The sequence below is a fragment of the Tetrahymena thermophila genome (genome assembly GCF_000189635.1).
Source record: "Tetrahymena thermophila SB210 genomic scaffold scf_8254444, whole genome shotgun sequence".
NCBI classification, from domain to species: Eukaryota; Ciliophora; class Oligohymenophorea; order Hymenostomatida; family Tetrahymenidae; genus Tetrahymena; species Tetrahymena thermophila.
Genome location: NW_002476224.1, coordinates 255,557 through 275,405, shown reverse-complemented (window position 1 = coordinate 275,405; position 19,849 = coordinate 255,557). Strand labels below are relative to the sequence as shown.

Sequence of the window (19,849 nt, the reverse complement as noted above, 5' to 3'; positions counted from 1 at the left end):
TTAACATGAAAAATTATTTACAAAGATAAATAAATAGGTTATTATTTTTTATTTTAAATTATAATTGAATATTATGTAAAAATTGATCTTTTTCAAATCGGTTTAAATCTTTCTAGGGAGTCAGGATTGTTAATGCCAGCCAAATAAGTATGGATAGATCTAAGATGTATTTCTAAATCACTTATTTTTCTTGAATTTATCAAATATACAAATGAGAAATTTTCAAAGAAGTCTCTGCTTAATTCTCTCAATACTTCTTTGTATTCTTTAATTGTTTCTGAGTCAGTTTTAAAGGTCGTCCAGGCAATTTAAAAGTCTTTTTTCCTTTCAAGCTTGATATTGCTTTATAGCCAATCTTAAAATAGTTTTTTTTTCTATGCATCTTACTTAAATAAGTCTGAGACTCTTTACTAAAAATATTAATTATATATTATAAAGCGGATGAGAGTGCCTCCAAAATTTTTAAATACATTTTTATGTCTACTTTATCTGCATTTTGATACTCTTTTTTATTCTTTGTTTTACTTCTAAGATTTTTTTGATATTTTCTTTTTTATTTTAGAAGGAGCATTCTTATTTTATTATTCCTCGTCAGAGTGAACTTGGTAACTGTAAGGGTTTTCTTATTGTTTTGAAGATTCTAATTTAACATTACTTTTTTTAATATTTTCTTAATCATACTATTCACTAATAAAATGATTATTGTTATTGTTAATATTGTCCGATGAATTATCGTTATTTTAATCATCTAATTATTATTTTATTTCTTAATTATTTTAAACTGTGCTTGATTCTTGGTCATAATAAATAGCATGTTAATCAGGTTCACTTAAAGTCTCCATTTTTTTATCAATTAAGCTAACTTACATAAATAATTCTTAATTTATATTTTTTTTTTAGCTAGAATATTTCATTAAACTTTCGTTCTAGTATTAAGTGATATTAAAAGGATTAAAGTTGTTAAATTATTATCTTAGCTAGTCACTCTAATCTAAAAATATACTATTGTTTAAAGAATTTTTCATGTATTATTTCTACTGACTTTAACCAATATCTTAAGAATTAGTCATATTGATTGGTAAATTCTTAAGTTCATGTAAATTCAAAAAGCTTTAATCTAGCTCTTCAGAATTAATGTTAAGTGATTTTTAGACTGAAACAGGAATACTTTTGTTTAGCATTATGGCATCTAAATCTTTATCAAAATTTTATTATTTTTGTTAATTAATTTTTTGTTGAATGATAATATCTCCTTTCTCGTTTATTGCAGTATCTTTGCGCAATTAAAACCTCCCTACGCTTTGCATATTAGATAGAGTAGATTACTATCTACTAAAATCATAGCATCCAAAAGGATTCCTACTCAAACTTACTTACAAATTAAACATGTACATATCATTTAAATTTTAGCTAAGTTAACTATTTAATTGAAAAGAATCAATCTTTCCTATTCCGTATTAGTCTTGAGAATGCATAAATATTATAAAACTTTTTTTATTAAAATGTGCTACTTTATTCTTTTTAAATTTTTTTTTATTAATTTAACAATTATCATCAAAATTTTTGTCAGATATAAATAATATTATTGATCAAAAAGGTAAAAATTAAAAGTGTCTACATTAATTGCAAAATAAGATATCTACATTAATTATTTCATCACTAATTAATTAACTGTAGATGCAAATTTTACTTTTTCTAAAATTTTTGTGTCTCAATCTAAATATTGATCGAGAAATAAAAAGATATTAAATTTATTATTAGGTATTTTAATGAGTCAAATTTACATTACAAATGAGAACAAATAAAACAAATATTTATAAATAATCGATCAGCCAGTCACTTTTTCTAAATTTAAAGATAAAATTATGATACTATGAAAAGTGTCTACTTAATTAGTTTAATTATATTTTTATGCAGAGAAATAAAAATAATTTTATTAATCATTGATTCATTTTTAACTTTTATCTATTTCATTATTAATTTAATTTGATTAAGTTAAATAATCAATCATTTCTTAAGGAGAAATATGCTTTTTACTAAGAACTTCTATTGTTTTTGACAATGGAGTGACTCCATTGCTTCTTCTTTTCCAATTCACCTTAAATGAATATTTTATTTCCATTTCTATGTTTGAAATTTCATCTTTCATAAATTCTCCGATTTCTTCATCTTTTGAAATCACATTTGAATACTTTCTAACAATTTTTTAATGCTTTTAGCTATCATTAGCATTAGAGAATTGAATTTATTCAGTGGAAGCAGATTTATTTTCAAATAAATTTTCTTCTGAAAATCCCTCAGTTTTAAAATTATCTTAATTAACTTAGTACTCATTCATTTAATCAACTTTTTATGATCCTTCATTTTAACTTAAATCTATTTCTGAAGAAGATTTATTAAACTTTTATGCCTTTGAGTTGATAAAAGTATTTTCTATTTTTAATGAACTAATCTCTTTTTTATTTTAAATCTTTTTCATAGAATAGCTATCAGGTTCTTATAAAAAAAATTCATCTTTCCCTAAATAAAAAAAAATAAAAATAAATACTTTTTCTCTTAATTTAAAAAATTATTTTAAAATTAATTATTATTTTGATATTTAAAATTTTTTATTTAATAATTACTAATAGTTTATTATGTATTCGGATTTGTGCTCCATGATTCCTTGCAGTTTTCTTAATAATTCGATTCATCAAAGCTCTCCTCGTATATTATATTTTCTTCATAATCATCAATACTACTAAGTAAATCATTATCATTTTATCTATTCTAAGTAGTATTAATTTAAGTATGATTAACTATACTATTGCATATCTTTTCAACTTAATTATTTCTTTCTTCTCTTAAGATTTTTCTTCGATATTGCTTTTCCTTATAATGTCTCCTAAGGTCTTCATCATCAACAAATAACTCATTTTGATCAATAAAATTTTAAATGTTTTTTTTAGGCTCCCATGTATAATCTAGAGGCCATTCTAAATAAAATAAATAAAATATTTTTTATTTTAATTTTTAAATATAATTTTTTTATACATTTCCACTGGACTAAATATTCTATTTTCCCATTCTTAGGATTTGCCCTTTTATCTAATATGGCCAGGATTTCAAATTTTTAGGAAGGTTGATGATAATATTTGTTATTCATTTTATTTTTTAGTAGAACTTAATATATTTAGAAATTCTTTATTAATAATTTTAGATTATATTAGATTATTAATGATTCTTTTGTATAATTTCAAAAATAGATAAAATGATAATAAATATTGAAAAATAAAATTATTAGAATGGTTTTTGTAAATTATACATAAAATTAGGTTGAAAATATTTGATTGAGAGCATAAAAAAACAAATAATCTTCTAAAATAGCAAATTTATAATTTAAAAAAATAAAGCAAGCTAGTAAGCAAACAAATAGATGAAATAATATTATAATTATAAATAATTTATTAAAGTTCGAGAATATTTTATATATAGTGTATTACAAATCATTAATTTTATTTTATAGATTTTTGTTTTCAATTAAGAAATTTATTTTATAGGATTTAATCAATGAATTCTTATGGCGTTATTGTAATTTTTTTTACAAATTAGACTTATTTATTTAGAGGAATGTTTCCATCTTTTCTCGGTTTCCAATTAATACTATAAGTAAACATAAAGTTTGCTTCTATATCTTATATTTAATCTGTTAAAAAATCACCTTCATCTATATCATTTTAAAATTGTTGATTCCTATTAAAATTATTTTTACTTTTTTCAAGATTTTCTTGATCCATTACCTTTTTAAATTAATTTTCTTCTTATTTTTGATCTTTTTCTATTTATAAATTTTCATTTTGTATACTTTATATACTGGTTTCTAATAACTATTTAGAGTTTAGTTCAGTGCTCTCTTAAATTATTTGTTTTTCATATTCTAAAATTTCATCTTCATAGCCAATCAGCTTTTCTTACTTCACCCATTAAGGTAATTTTTCATCTAAAATTATTAAACAATAAATTCAATAAATAATTCAAAAATAAATATTACCATAAAAGAGAATAAGATAATAAATAGTATTTTCAACTTCTTATTTGTCTAATATTTTATAGATTGGCTCAATTTAAACGTTATTCATCATATTGGTATTTTCTTCATTTTCAATTTACTCTGGTTCAATTTCGCTTATTTTATCAGGAATTAATTTTTTTTACTCTGTCTCTGAATCTGAAATAAAAAGCTCGTATTTATTTTAAAGAAATTAAATTTATTCATCTAAATATTGCAAGCTATCATTTAGCTTCTAAGTTTGATTATTTGCTTGTTCAGACCTCTTCACTTTGTCTTCAATTTTTTACAATTTTCTTTGCTTCAAGTTAGAATGTGAATCATCTTCCTTTTTCTTTTAATTATTGTTATTTAAAAAGCTTTAGATATTTTAAGCTGGCTCCCATGTTGGATCATCTGGCCATTCTAAATTAAATTTATTTTAAATAATAAATACTTGAATTTTTAATATAAAATATACATTTCCATTAAACTAAAAATTCTGTTTTTCCTGTTTTAGGATGAATTCTCTTTTCCAAAATGCTCTCAATCTCAAAAATATAAGGAGAGTATTCTAAATTTGTTTATTATTGTTCCATTTATTTAAAGTGATTCAAAAATATTTAATAGGTTATACTAATTTTAATTATATAATTTAATATCTAAAATCAATATAAACCACTCACATGTCATGCATATGCATGAGTGCATGCCCTCTAAAAATTAACTTAACTTTAAAAAATAATTAAATTTTTACTCTTATAATGTTAAACCTATATGCTAATTTTTTGAAATTTTATTAAAATTTTTAAAACTTAAAAATTACTTTAAAAATTCAGCATTTTTTTTTAACTTTATTTAATCAATTTAATTTAAACAAAAATTAACAAAAAAAAAGTGTTTGCTTATAAAAATATTTTGAGTAATTTTAACTAAAAAAAGTAAACATAATTATACAAATTTTAGTTTTACATAGATAATTATTTATCTAATTTTAATATTTAGTTAAGATTTTTATCTAAATAATAATCAGTTTATTCAATCTGAATTCTTTTTAAGCTTATGGTGATTCTTTTTGTGGTGCTTTTTATGGCTGGTAGTAGCACTTTCTTATTCATCAAAGCTTTTCTTGTTTTCAAAAAGGAATAATTAAACATCATCAGAACAAGGAATGCTCTAATCGTAGTAGTATTTTTCACCCTTGTAATTATCTTCTTCATAAATTACTACATATTAACCATCTGGGATTTTGAGAGATTTGTAAGGACGCCAGTTAAAGTCAGGATTGTTAGAACAAACTGATACTGAATTACCACTATAGTAGCACTCAGTATAAAGAATAGGACATCCAGCTGCTTATTCAGTAGGTTATGTAGAAGATGGAGTACCTTAATTGTTTCCACTTGATCCTGATGAACCAGATGAACCACTTGATCCTGATGAACCAGATGAACCACTTGATCCAGATGAACCACTTGATCCTGATGAACCAGATGAACCACTTGATCCTGATGAACCAGATGAACCACTTGATCCTGATGATCCAGATGAACCACTTGATCCTGATGAACCACTTGATCCTGATGAACCACTTGATCCTGATGATCCAGATGAACCACTTGATCCTGATGATCCAGATGAACCACTTGATCCTGATGATCCAGAAGAAGTATTAGAACTGCTTCCACTTGATCCTGATGAGCTTGAACTTGATGATGAGCTAGATGAGGAGCTTGAGCTTGAACTTGATGATGAGCTAGATGAACTAGATGAGGAGCTTGAGCTTGATGAACTAGAGGATGAAGAGTTAGAGCTAGAACTAGATGATGATGAGGATGAGGGTGATGAGGGAGTAGTAGCAGGGTTATTAGCAAGACCAGTCTATTTAACCCAAGAAATAACATCAGAGCTAGCTTTCAAAGAACCCTTTCTAAGTTAGTAACCATATCCTTAAATATAACCTACAGAGTTATCACCTGCATCAATTTCAATACTTTGCTATTTATTTTATTAAAAAGTTAACCAAAATGATTGAAAGTAAAATCTTTTACATATGTAACACCAACACATTCAGCTGATTAGTTACAATAATATTAAGCTTCCTTTAACGAAGCATAGTCTTTGCATTTATTGACACAAGTACTAAGAGTATAACCTCTCTTTTCATCGTAGTATTGATTCTTGGCTGAGGTATCTATAAAATATAAGTAATTTAGGCATAAATTAAAAATTTTTAATTTTTTAAAAGTAATTAATTAGAAATTAACTTTAAAAGTTAACAAAATAAAGGCTTAATTAATAAATATTTGTTAAAATATTTTTTCTTATAAAAGTAAAATCTTTTTAAAATCTTATAAAAAATTATATTATTAAGTTAATGAATATACATTCAGTGTTTAAGTATTATGAAACGAAGAAGCTGAGTGCATAGTCACTAGCAGACATTTATTATAATTTGTAAGGTGCCCAGTTGCTTCCATCACTTAATAAAGTAATAGATGCATCTCCATTTCCATTCTTTTAAGCTTATTAAGCAGCATTTAACCAATTATTATAAGTAGTACAAGAACTTTCAACACAATTTTTCTTAATTGTGTAATCAAAAATAGGACCACCATACATAACATTGTTAACTGTTGAGATAAATATGATGTTATAAATTGAGCTAATATTAAAATGAGTATTTACTGTTGCAAAATTAAGTTCCTTTCAAAAATGTATATCCTTATTAGTTATACTTATAATTAACTTAAAGATCACCTTTTCTCAATTACCAACCACTTTTTATTTATTTAACAAAGTATTTGTAAAAAATATGGATTAAATCATGCATTTTATTATAATTTTCTTTTTTAAATGTGTTTAAATTGAATTCAATTGTTGATATATGTGGGGACTGCCATATTTTATAATTAAATTTACCTAAGAGCATTAGGGCCTAATGAGTTGCTACCACCATTAGATTTAAATTCATTAGAAACACCATCACAAAGCTTATTTTAATCACATGCTTCTGCGGCAGCATCAAGAGTTGGATAATCTCTGCAACCATCAACACAAGATGCCAAAACACCTTTTTTCATTACTGAATAATCATTCCAGCAACGAGTCTGTGCATAACTTGCTACCATAAGGCATGCAAATAATACTATTAATTTTCCTTGCATATTAACAAACAACAAGCAAAAGTCTTATATTTTATCCGGTTTTTTAATTAATTGTTTGAAAATCAATTGTTTATTAACAAATAATTTTTTCCTTCTTAATAAAATTAAGAATTGCTTAATTTTAAAATTAAAAACGAATGTAAAAACGATATTTTAGTACATATATTAATATATAATTTCTAATTCACATCTTATAATATTTTTTATATTAAAAAATTGTTAAAAATTAAAACATGATTTTTTTTCAATCAAAACAAATGAGTTAATAACACTCTCTTACCTTGAACATTGCTAAACCTATATTTATAGAGGAATTAATCTTTTAAACAATAAAATATTAATTTAAATCATTTAATTAAGATTAGCTTTAAATCATTTTTTTTACAAAATAATTTTGAATAAAATAATAAAAAATTCTAATTATATTTAATTAAAAAAGTAATTTTTACTCTTTATTTACATCATTATCTAATTACAATTATTTCAAATAATAAAATTTAAATTACGATTCATAAATATTAATATAATTTAATTTAATTAAATTTTTAATTTTGCTAATTTTTATTAATCAATCTAAAAATATTGATTTATTTAAAATTAATTTTTTCAGCTAGTATTTTATCAGGTATAAAGATTTAAAATACAGCTTTTAATAATAAATAAGTTAAATTTTAAATCTAAAACATTAATTTTAAATAAAATTAATTGCTATTCAAATTTCTAATAATTTTATGTTTTTTAAATAAGTTCTTTGATTTTTAATTTACAAACATTTAAGAAAAGTAAATTAAAAAAAATAAAAATAAATTAATTTTTTTATAAATTCTTTGATTAAATTATTTAATGTTGCTTATTATACAACAATTTTTAAAATGAAGAAATATTATTTTTTTAAGTAAAATTTATCAAATATTGAAAATTTATTCAATCAAAATAAAAATTTATTTGTTTTATAATTTTAAATCATTATAAAATCATAAGATTATTTCAAGATTTGTAATATAAAATTTTAATTTAGATTATTCAATTTGATTTTTTTGTTAAAAAAATATCATTATAATTTTTATAAAAACTATAATATTTTTTTAAATATTTTAGTTTCAAATATTCTTGATTTTGTGAAGGATTGATTGATTAATTGTATGTATGTCAATAATTATGTCATTTTTGTATATTATTCGATAGGTATTTCTTTTATACTTTTATAGATGAAAAGAATAGAGATATAAGAAAAGCCAATCAAATTTAATTGAGTGAATATTTGATTGAGTAAGTAAAAATAAATTATTAATAAAAAATTACATCTTTGAAATATACTTCATTCATTTATTGATTAAATATTTAAAATCTTAAATTTCCTTAATATACTAATAGGCAAATAATAAGCAAGTAAAAGAAAAAGGAACTATAAGTGTAAAATATAAATCTATAGCTGCACCATAAAAACCATAAAAATAAATAAATAGCTTAACAGATATAAAAATGTTTTAAAACTATTTAGAATATAAGCAACGATTTAAGCAGATAAACTAAAGTCCTAGTAGCAGCGAGGAATATGATTTATGCATAAATTCTAGTAATACTAGTGTCTCAATATTTGTCTTGATGATAATATCAGTAGTTCTCATTTCAACCTTTTCATTTTCTGCTATTCTCTTTTTATATAAATAGAGGTATAAATACCCTATTGCTGAAAGATCTTATATGCTTAGTATGCTTATGTGCATATCATTTTTCGGTTTGTCAATGTACTATCCTACAGTGTATATTCTAATTCATGAATCTACAATAAATGAAGATATTTTGTATGTTTTGAAATGGATATATATTTGGAGCATGTTCTCACTCTATTTTGGTTATTTTGCAAGATCATTAAGAATTTATTCTGCTTTTACTAATTTATTTACTTGCTGTATTGATAGTTAACATCTTGAGGATTCGCTGATTAGACCAAACTCTACTTTTCAGTATAAACCTCCTTCAAAAATAGTTAAATTTTTCGCTAACATACTAAGAAATGAACTATTAGTAACTATTATAGTATTTATTGTATCTATTTTAACATGCCTACCACTTGTTTGGAATAGAAATGGCTACTATATTCCAATTTAAAATTTTGATTATTACAGCTAAGGAAGGGATAGAGATTTTGCGACGATGTTTATATATTTATCAGTTTCTTTCTTTTTTATGCTATAATTACACTTGTTAAGAAATGTACCTAAGCACTATAGATTTTACTAAGAATCTCTATGGAATCTTGGTACTAATTGGCTTAAAGCAACTGTTTTATTTGCAATAAACGTGAGTAGATATGATGATAAATGGTGTGATAATACTTACCTTATAAATATAATTTTAGATTATTTTTAATATCTTTTCATGATAATAGTATCTGTAATTCCAGCATTGTTTAGATCTATGTATATAGCAGAAAAAACCCCATATCCAATTTTAGATAAATTTTATGATTTTATTGAAGATGAAGGAGATCACAATAAAATGTATTGCAACATTTCTTTTATCTATTTTTTGAATTAAAAAGATTAGCAAATCAATAAACAAACAGCACAATAATAAAGAATGAACTTAAATATATATGATTTTTATAAGAGATTCAAAACAATTTAAATTTAGATTGATTCCAGCAAATAAAATTAAAAGCTATATGAGCTATCTAACGAATTCATACTTAATCCTTCTCATCAAATCAAGAGATTGATTTTACCATAAGGATAAGCAGCTACCTAATTATAAAATTTCAGAAACAAATATGCTAATTATGAATATAGTCAAGAAAACTAAAATGAAGAGCTCTTTATGGATTTAGAAAATATTCTTGGCATTTGCACCTAATATTTGATTAGAATGTTTGAGGAATATAAACTATCGATGGCTTTTAATTACTTAGTTCACTATTATAAATAATAATAGATTTATCAAGTTAATTTGTCTTATTTCTAGTTAAATCACAGTAATTGAAATAATTAATTAATACTCATAATACATTAATTCTAAAAAAAAAAAAAAATATATATATATATATATAGCTAATTTATATCAAAATAATAAATAAATACATTAACTTTCCCAATGAAATTTAATTAAAACTTTATACTATTTTATATTTCAATTAGAATTTATTTTATATTATTATTTTTCAATTAAAAAATAATAAGTTTATTTTATTATATTTAATAATTTATGCATTATTTAAACAAGTAAAATATAAATAAGGAAATCCTTATTTTTTTGAGAATCTAACTACAAAGGAATTACCAATTTTTTAACAATTTTCCTTCAAACCTAAGAGTTTATTATTGTATTTATATATTAAGGTAAAAGTATGCTAAGCACTAAAAAAATTTAAATCTAGAGCATAGTCAATAGTAGGTACTTGAAATAAATGATTATATAAAGAAGTAGTTAATTATAGTTTTGATTTATTAATCAGTTGATAAACTTGTTTTTTATTTTTTATAATAAAAATAAACAAAATTTTATTTAATCTTTTGTTTTCATATTTAATATATCATACAAATACACAAATGATAAGAAAATACAGATAAATTTATTTTATTTTATTTTATTTAATTAATCTAACTACAAAAATACAAAAATTTTAATTTTTTAAGAAAAGAGCAGTAATTAATGAAAGGTTATTAAAAGACTTTTCAAAATCACTAACTAATGTAGAATTAATACTATTAGATATTTTAATTTTACGTAAATAGAGCTTAATTAAATATATAAACTGAGCTAGTTATATAAAAAGAAGTTTAAAACCCAAGTAAGCTTCATGCAAGCAAGAAAAAAATGTATATACAATAAGTAAGGCAGTTATATAAAGAGAAGATTTAAAAACCAACTATGCTACAAACAAACTAGAAAAAAATTTATAGATGTTTCAATCAATCTCAATCTGACAAAATGAATTAAATAATACTTTCGAAAAATCCTTATAACATTGAAACAGGAAATGATAGTACACTGTAAAAATCATTTAGTTAGGAGTAGCTTTCTTCTTAATTGATTAGCTAATTAGAAACTACAATAGGATTATATTCGATCTCATTTATATTTTAAATTTAATATAAATAAAATTCATAATTTATTAATTTATATTTCAAAATTTTAAAGTAATATCCATCTACTAATTCCTCATTATAGTTTTCTACTTTTTTTTAAAAGAATTAGACTTAAATATTAGCTTTTAATGTTGTATAAACCCCAGTCCTCTCTAAATACTCTTTGATATTTTATTCATTTAATCCTTAAGGAGAAAATGTTTTAGTTTGGTTAATATATTTAGAGTTGTATTGCTAATCTTCTGATTGATTTTTTTGATTATTAATGAAATTTTCATTTCTGTTATTTCCTATAATTAGCTAGCTTTCTATAAATTCTTGCTATTATATAGGATTTTCTTCTTCAAATTAGCTTAGTTTTACTCTTGAAACGCTGTGTCTTTACTTATTCATATTAGTTGAAGTGTGATTATTAAAACCGTCTAGTTATTGTTAAAATATCTACTTTGATTTACTTCCTTACTTTTAAGATAATTCCTCTTAAAGCATTTATTTAGTGATTAGTTATTACTACTTTTAATTTTCTTCTTTTAAATCTTTTAACTCAAACAAAATGTCATTATTTTCTTTACTTTACTGTTGAATCAAGCTAGAAATTTTTTGTAAACGTGCACTTTATCTTTAATCAATCAAAGCTAACATTTTATCTAATTCTTCTTTAAAATCATATCTCACAACTTAATATAAAGGGTCTAAGCGAACTCCCTCAAGTTCATTTTGCTTAGCTTCTATCTACTTTTAGTTTCCATTAATTTATATTAATTTTTTTTCTTTCATAGGTAAGTTATTACTTTCTTCGCTTAAATTTGCAAACTAAACTCGCTTTTTACTCTCATTTACTGCCATGTTCTTGAATAAAAACTATATGTTAAATCTATGCTTACTATTATTTAAATATTTGAAGTTAATAATACAAAATTTAGTATATTTTAAGATACGTTTACTATTACTGAAAATAAGTAGATATTTTAATTAAATTTTTAATTTTTAAATTTAAGGAGGATATATACACCAAATTTAAAATAAATTATTCAAAAATAATCGATAATAGAAAAGCTTTAAATATTTCGAATAAGAAAAGTCAGAATAAAAACTAAATCAATTTAAAAAAATAGTTTTCATAATCAAAAATTGAAAAATTAAAATTTACTTTAAATAAAATAATATTTTCCTAATATACTTTTTGTTTATTTATAAAAATTTTAACTTTAAAATAATTAAAATCTAAACTAAATAAATAATATGTAAAAAATAAAAATAATTAAATTCAAAATAGCAAAAAAAAAATCATTAAAATAAGAAATGAAAAACCTTAATAGAATAATTCTAAAAAAAAACTTTAAAAATAATAAAATTAATTCAAATTAATTTTGAAAAACTTAAAAATAAATATCATTAAAATCAAAAACTCAAATAATAACAATAAATAAAATGTTAACAAAATCAAGAATATAAAAAAAATGAAAATAATTAAAATCTAAAATCAACAAAATAATTTAATTTAAGATTTAATAAAATATTTAAAGACTTAATAGAACTATAATATTTTGACCTCAAAATATATTATAACTTTAGAATTTATTTAATGATCGTATAAAAAGTAAAATAAAATAAAATTTAAATTATGTTAGTTCTAATAATAACAATTATTATTATTTAAACCATAAATTAAGTAAAAATATTAATGTAATAAAAAATATTAGTAAAGAAATAGTTTATTACTTTTTACATGAAAATATTCAGTCAATTCTTTATACTGAGCAATTTATTGTTTGTTTATTTTGTTATATTAATTAAGAACTTTTGATAAAAAATTCTATTAAATAAAAGAAGCTAAGACCTATAACTAATTAATTAAAGAGAATAGTAGAATACAGAAATACATTGAATAAGCTATTATTTTTTATTCTACATAACTTATAAGCGAGCATATATTTATCTAGTAAATAAAAGGAACAGATGTCAAATTATCCTACTTCTCCTATTGTAAATAAATATTAGAGCAATATTAACTAAGATGGTTTATAAAACTCAAGTTACAGCAAAAAAATCGGTAGTGATAATCATGAGACATCAGATTAGATTTCGTTTTTTGATCATTAGTTTTAAAAATAAGAAACAATTTACTTTAACAGTAGTAAGAAAGAGCTAATTAATTCATAATACTAAAAATAAAAATTTATTGATAAAAGAATTAGCACTGAAAGTAGCAGCTAGATTTAAAAAATGAATGAGTTATCTTAAACAACTTTTAATTCAATTAACAGAAAAAACTCTTTAAATGCTGAAATCATTAATAAATAAAATAAAACCGATAGAAGTATTTCAGTCAAGTAATTAAATATGAAGGAGTATTTTTCTAAAATTTTAAAAAAACCAAACACAAGTATCAAATCTAATAATTAGTCTAATTTAAGCCCATACTTTCAAAATAGTAAATCAACTTTTTAAAAGCTAGTAAAACCAAACAATTAATTAACTTCAAATATTTTTTAACTTATCGAAAAAAAGCTGAATCGAGTGAAAAAACTGATAGAAAAATGCTGACAAATTATGAAGGATTTATTCCTTAGTAGATGAAGGACAAAAGAATTTAAAATATAAGTAAGAATAAATAGGATAAAAATCTTTTATCTGAGTAAAAAAGCTTGCTTAATCTTGTAGATAAGATAAGCAATTAAAGTAAAGAAATGCAATTCAATGGTAAAGAAGAATTTTTAACTTCTCGATCATACATACCATCTTAAATTCATAACGAAACTATGTTTAGGTATTTATTTTTATTGCTTATTTTTTGTTATAGAGAGTATGTAATTCTTATATTTGTTGTATTAACTATAAAAGATTAAATAAATTAAATGTACTTCCTAGCATATAAACTACGCCATTAAATACAAATAACATAGATTTTAGGAATTACTCTAATTTATCAAGCTTAGAAAACCATAAAGTTAATCTGATTGACTAGAAAATTGGTGAGAAAGAATACTATGATACACCTTTGCTAAGTCCTACTAAGATAAATAGTATTGAGGCTTGCAGGCTATTTAAAGATTAAACTTTATATTAACGTAATTTAGTTTGAATCAGATAAATATTATATACTTTAAATCATTTTAAAGAGTTTACAACAAAGGGAGTTGAGTACAACACTGACTTAGAGCACATTAAAAAATTAGAAAAAACTAAGATAGTCAACCTGTTAGATATAAATTAAATAGATATTAGCAAAGAAGATGCTGCTAAACTTTTATAATCTTTTTAAAGTAGTGCAAATAAATCTAATTTGCATTTACCATTGCATAATAAACACAAAAATGTCACTTCTAGAAAAGATGTTGAAGATTTAGAGCAGTGGTTGAATTATATGACTTTACAAGTGCTATCAAATAAATAATTAGATGGGTCAAGTTTATTCTAAACATTACAGTAAATATTTTGTGCATGTTTGAATGAGCTGATTAGATAAGTTTCTCTTTAATGTCTTGAAAGAGGATCTCTTATTAGAAGAGTTTGGGAATCCTATATTGGTTTGTTTTCAAAGGTAAATATTTAAAAAAAAATTATTTTACTATTTTTTATTCATAAAATCATAAATTATTAATTTGATTTTAACTTAATTAAAAAATTTACTTTTTGATTTATTCGTTCTTTCTTTTTAAAAAATGGATAAATTCAAAATTTAGAAATATTTTTGAATAAAATTCTTATAATTTTTTATAAATTATACTTAAAATGCTTGTTATAAATTTGAGTATAAAATTTTTAACCCTTGAATTTAAAAAAAAAACAAAGTATTCAAAAATGAATTAACTAACTTCTTTTTGTTCAACTTAAAAAATATTTCTAAATAAATTTTTATTTTTTATTATACACATTTATTTTTAAAAAGATAATTTAAGTAAAATCAGAAGAAAGTTCAAAGATTGAAGGATAATCTTTAGCTGAAGCAACAAGACTACACAAAAACTACTAAAATCAAATAAATTAACTATCACATTAGCTAAATGAAACTTAGAAAAATTATGAATAAGCAAAAGAGAAAAACAAAAGATTAAAGTTTCTAAACTAATAATAGAGCGAAAGAGTTAAATTTTTTGAGGGTTAAAGTGTTTTAAAAATTAATGAAATTAATGAATTAAAATATAATATATCTGTCTTATAAAATGAAAATCAAAGAATTTTCAGCTACGTTAAAGAAATGGGAATTTTAGATGATTCCAAGCTGAGAGGAAATAAAATTTAATAAGAATTTTTAGAATCCTTTACTAAATCTCAACAAATGAGCTATTAGAGTGGACTTATTAATTAATTTTCACTTTTTGAGAGAGCTGATAAATCACCTATGAGTAAATTAGAGTTCAAAAATAATAAAATTAAACGCAGTCTCTCTTTAAACTTTGGAGATGATGAATGGCTCTAAGAAAATAAACTAATTAAAGAGAATGAAAAAAGGGAATTATACTACAGATTGAAATCAGATATATGTATTTTAAGTACTAAGAATGATATAAGCAAGTCTGATGAAAACAATAAAGGTGTTGACACATAAGAGTTAAATGAATTTGCATAACAAGATTTACAAAAACTTGATAAATATGTTAAAATATTAAAAAGCCAACTTTATAAATCTAAAAAAACAATATAAACTCTTCAGCAATAATAATAACAAAAAGAAGAAAAAATTAAAACTTCAAGTCGCAGCATACAAAACTCATCTCATCATTCTAAGTAAAAAAGTAATATTAGCGAAAGCTAAAGGCATATCTCTAAATAATCAGTGAATTTATAATTAGTATGCACTATGTGTCAGCAAAAATAGAATGAATAGAATGATTATACTCCTAGTCCAAATCGCCGAAAAGCAAGCAATTTTAATTTTAACAAAGATTCTGAAATGAATTTAATAAATAAGAATAGCTTTTTAGAAACAATTTCACCTTATTCTGAAAAAAAAGAAATTTAAAAAAGGAAGGTAAGTAACACTTCTTAGATTAATTCTACAAAGAGCAACAACATGCAAAGTTTATAACATATATAAGAAGAAGAAAAAGATTTTTTAAATGCTAATTAAGACTAAGATCGTAGTCTAAAAAGTAATGTGTCAAGTTAAAAAATAAAATCAATAATAATCATTGATAAGAGCAGTAAGCAAATATCTAAGGCAAATATTTAGTCAGCGAAGAGCTAATAAAGCCTTATTTTCGATAAAAAGATTAAATGTAATTTTTTAATTTTTTTTTTTGAAATTATTTTAAAAATATTCAATATATTATTAGAAGCTCAATCTGTTATAAGCAATTAAATGATCAAATCTAAATCAAATATTTAGGAATATGAAAATTTCCTTAATGAATTCTACCAAGAAGCTAATTAGTACCTCAATTTAGAGATTAAACAAGAAAAAGAAAGCATAAATACAATAGCTAAAATTCTTGATCAGATTAACTCATAAAATTCAGATACTAATATAAAACAGTTTCTAGAGCATTTTGCTAAAGCTAGAAGTTATTTAAATGAAAAGTTAAAAGAGTCTAAATAATCTTCAATATAAAACAATATCTAAGTACCAGTCATTGAGATAAATTAGATAAATAACAATCTAAAATAAACTCCTAAAAATAATAAACAGACAAAGACTTAAAAAAAGAATGTAATAAATTCAATTTTTTAATAGTTTAAACATTAAATTTTATTTTTTAAAATTAGCCAAATAACTTAAACTTAAATGTAAGTAAAAGTTCACCTCGTAAATCAATCCTATTTACCTAGCCAAATAATATTAGTAGGAGTAATTAATCAAAGAATCAGCCATTATAACAATAATAGTAATCGTAGTAAGTTCTATAGTAAAGCTCTTTTCGAGTGGAATCCTAAAAACTAAATATAGAGTCTGAGGAGATAAATAATATTTAAAATGAAATTAAAAGAGTTCCATCTATTATTGAGGATGTTGAAAATGAGACTTTATAATTAGAAATATAAAAAATAAAAAATACTTTAGAATTTTATCATTAATTAATTTTAGATATTTTAAATCACATCAATATAGAACCACTGCCTGAAGAGTTATAATTAAGGATTAAATTATGGATGCAGTAATATGCAGGTTAAAATGTTAATAATTTTTTATAATAAATAGAGTTTTAACTAAACAACTCAGATAAAAATAAAAAGATGTTAAATTAAAGTTTAGTTTCTAAATCTAATTTTAATATTGATGGTACAAACAATTAAAATTCACATACGAAAAAGGAAAAAAGCTCTTACAACATCGAGTAGCTAAAAAGTCTTCATTCATTTAATAAATTTAATGAAGTCTCAAATAGCCAAAATCACAAAAATAATCATCTAAAAATAATTAGTGATAAAGAACTTAATTTGACAGGCACTGATGATTCGTTGTCTTTTTCTAAGCTACCACAAATAAATTTTTAAAATAGCAGTCCTACAAAGCAAGGAATCAAAACAGTTAGTTCTATAGAATCACCTCATACTAATCAACACAAATAAAAACAAAAATTCTTTAATTATGATGAAAAGAAATAAAAAAGAGGATCAGTTTTGTTTTCATAGAATTAATTTGACTAATATGATAATTTTAATGATTATGAAAGTGGAGGGTAAAATGTTGTGTTATATGCAAAAAAAGGGAAAAAAAAAAGTGATAAAGGTGCTGTTAGTATTAATCAAGAAGCATCCTATAAATTAGTACAGTCAATTGTAGATAAATAAAAAATTAGCTAAATTAAGCCCCATATGTCAAAGTTTAATTTGATTAAATTTATATCTGTAGTTTATCAAGAAAGAATAAGAATAGCTTAAAACTACAACAACATGATCTATACAATAGCATACGATTATCTTCTTAATAAATATGGACTTAAAAGAGTCGCTGAGAAAAAATTGTCATAGTATCTAGAAACTTGTTACTTTTACTAGGATATTCCTAGAGTTAAGCTCTTTGGTAATTTTATGCAACTATATTCTGAAAATGAATGTTTTGATAAAGATGAATTTAATTTCTATATCAGTATCCTAAAGTTAATGGATGAAAAGACCAATACAGGCTTAGGTTTAGTTTAAACCTTCAATGAAAGAATACTATGCAGCTTTGTAAGAAATTAATAAATAAATAAATTAATTAATGAAAATTGTATTTAAATTAATTTTTTTTATTGTTGAATTTTAGGAAAAGGTTATAGAATATATGTAACTAAACTTTTCAAATGATAGCCAAAAAAAAAATGATCAGATACTTAGATAGATTTAATAGATAGCAATAAACGTAGGGAATCAATTATGTAAATAAATTTTTTATTATTTAAATAAAAGCTCATAAAAAATCTGAAGAAGATATTTTGTGTTAATTTTAAATGATTTCAAATACTTTTTAATAGCTTATTTAATTTTTTATAAAAAACTTAATCTAATTAATTAGTTGTTGATATTGACTAAACATTTAAAATTATCGTGTCTCTTTACTAAAATAAAAAAGAAGAAATTGAAAATAATGTAAAAAAACTATTCTATGCAGCAGATGTAATCAATAATTCACTTTTATTTTATGAATTTACAAATTATTTATTAATTAATTAATATTCTACAGCTTGACAAGAATGATTGCATTGAACTTAATGAATTTATTACAATATACCGTTATCTAGAGAGTGAAACATTTAATAGCAATGAAGTTCAAAATTTATTCATCAATTCTGCTGACATGGTAACATGTGAAGGTAAATATTTGTATTTTTTAATTTCTTAAAATTAAAAAGTTAACTTTTATTTTTTCAAATGGTTTTTATAAATTATCATAAGTTTATACGTTTAGTCAAATGTTTTATATTAATTTATTTTTCTTAAAGGGGAAAAAGCTTTTTCTTTAGATAGATTTGCAGCAGTTTGCTTAGATTATTAGCTGTTTTCTCTTTAAAAGTAGTAACAATTTTCTTAAGCCTTTAGCCAACTAGTAACATAAAATTAAATTAAAAAAAATAATTCTTAATAAATTAAATATGTTGATATAGGATTATGTATAATCTATAGAGGATTTAACAAAGAATTTCCACAAAAAATTTAGAGAAATAAAAGCAAGATTATAGTTTGCAAATCAATATACAAGCTAATTTATAGCAATAATAGATTCTATTTGCTAACTTATTCAACCATAAAATATTTAGGATAATGCAAATAAAGACAGTAATATTTTTTATGATTTTTTATTTTTAATAGTTATTTTATACTATCAAAGTGCTTTGGATATCTTATAGGTTGTTGGATGAAGAATCTAAGAGGCTATATTTAGAGTAATAAATTTATTTGTTTTAATTTATATAAACTTTACATTAAAATATAACAGATAGCTATCATTTGATCTTTTATCAGCAGAATTTCATTAGTTGTAGCAAGTATATAGCGAGATAGATTAAAATCTTATTTGAATTAAATTATCAACTAATCTCTCAAATATATTTAAATTATCTTAAATATTGTTACATTTTTATATTAATGTTTCAAGCTTCATTTTTATCTTAATTGATTTATTTGTTTAAATTTATATATTA

General features: G+C 22.0%; 7 protein-coding genes across 7 annotated transcripts; 3 read left to right on the top strand and 4 right to left on the bottom strand. All coding sequences in view use genetic code 6, as the record gives it.

The window, feature by feature from the left end:
• Nucleotides 1-92: 92 nt before the first annotated feature.
• On the bottom strand, nt 93-1,541 carry TTHERM_00585200 (hypothetical protein; the record flags this gene model as incomplete). Its single annotated transcript, XM_001032625.4, has 1 exon — nt 93-1,541. The coding sequence occupies exon 1, from the start codon at nt 1,473-1,475 to the stop codon at nt 93-95; it is 1,383 nt and encodes a 460-aa protein (XP_001032625.4). The 5' UTR covers nt 1,476-1,541.
• Nucleotides 1,542-1,948: 407 nt separating this feature from the next.
• On the bottom strand, nt 1,949-3,145 carry TTHERM_00585190 (chromodomain protein; the record flags this gene model as incomplete). Its single annotated transcript, XM_001032624.3, has 3 exons — nt 1,949-2,520; nt 2,625-2,975; nt 3,034-3,145. 3 exons carry the CDS (start codon nt 3,143-3,145, stop codon nt 1,949-1,951), a joined length of 1,035 nt encoding a protein of 344 aa, XP_001032624.3.
• Nucleotides 3,146-3,515: 370 nt separating this feature from the next.
• TTHERM_00585180 (heterochromatin protein) lies at nt 3,516-4,626 on the bottom strand (the record flags this gene model as incomplete). Its single annotated transcript, XM_001032623.3, has 3 exons — nt 3,516-3,979; nt 4,031-4,453; nt 4,509-4,626. The coding sequence occupies 3 exons, from the start codon at nt 4,624-4,626 to the stop codon at nt 3,516-3,518; spliced, it is 1,005 nt and encodes a 334-aa protein (XP_001032623.3).
• A 439-nt stretch (nt 4,627-5,065) lies between these two features.
• On the bottom strand, nt 5,066-7,278 carry TTHERM_00585170 (dentin sialophosphoprotein, putative; the record flags this gene model as incomplete). The annotated part of the gene is made up of 5 exons (XM_001032622.3): nt 6,950-7,278; nt 6,716-6,807; nt 6,415-6,660; nt 6,079-6,221; nt 5,066-6,025 (listed from the first exon to the last, which is right to left on the bottom strand). Exons 1-5 carry the CDS (start codon nt 7,192-7,194, stop codon nt 5,066-5,068), a joined length of 1,686 nt encoding a protein of 561 aa, XP_001032622.3. The 5' UTR covers nt 7,195-7,278.
• A 1,074-nt stretch (nt 7,279-8,352) lies between these two features.
• TTHERM_00585150 (transmembrane protein, putative) lies at nt 8,353-10,176 on the top strand (the record flags this gene model as incomplete). Its single annotated transcript, XM_001032620.2, has 2 exons — nt 8,353-8,379; nt 8,569-10,176. 2 exons carry the CDS (start codon nt 8,353-8,355, stop codon nt 10,174-10,176), a joined length of 1,635 nt encoding a protein of 544 aa, XP_001032620.2.
• A 669-nt stretch (nt 10,177-10,845) lies between these two features.
• On the top strand, nt 10,846-11,532 carry TTHERM_000585149 (hypothetical protein; the record flags this gene model as incomplete). The annotated part of the gene is made up of 1 exon (XM_012799645.1): nt 10,846-11,532. The coding sequence occupies one exon, from the start codon at nt 10,846-10,848 to the stop codon at nt 11,530-11,532; it is 687 nt and encodes a 228-aa protein (XP_012655099.1).
• A 1,592-nt stretch (nt 11,533-13,124) lies between these two features.
• TTHERM_00585130 (hypothetical protein) lies at nt 13,125-19,726 on the top strand (the record flags this gene model as incomplete). Its single annotated transcript, XM_001032618.2, has 14 exons — nt 13,125-13,716; nt 13,794-14,052; nt 14,127-14,353; nt 14,405-14,826; nt 15,175-16,504; nt 16,562-16,935; nt 16,992-18,398; nt 18,475-18,586; nt 18,724-18,824; nt 18,892-19,021; nt 19,151-19,254; nt 19,313-19,484; nt 19,537-19,591; nt 19,645-19,726. Exons 1-14 carry the CDS (start codon nt 13,242-13,244, stop codon nt 19,724-19,726), a joined length of 5,250 nt encoding a protein of 1,749 aa, XP_001032618.2. The 5' UTR covers nt 13,125-13,241.
• Nucleotides 19,727-19,849: the final 123 nt, after the last annotated feature.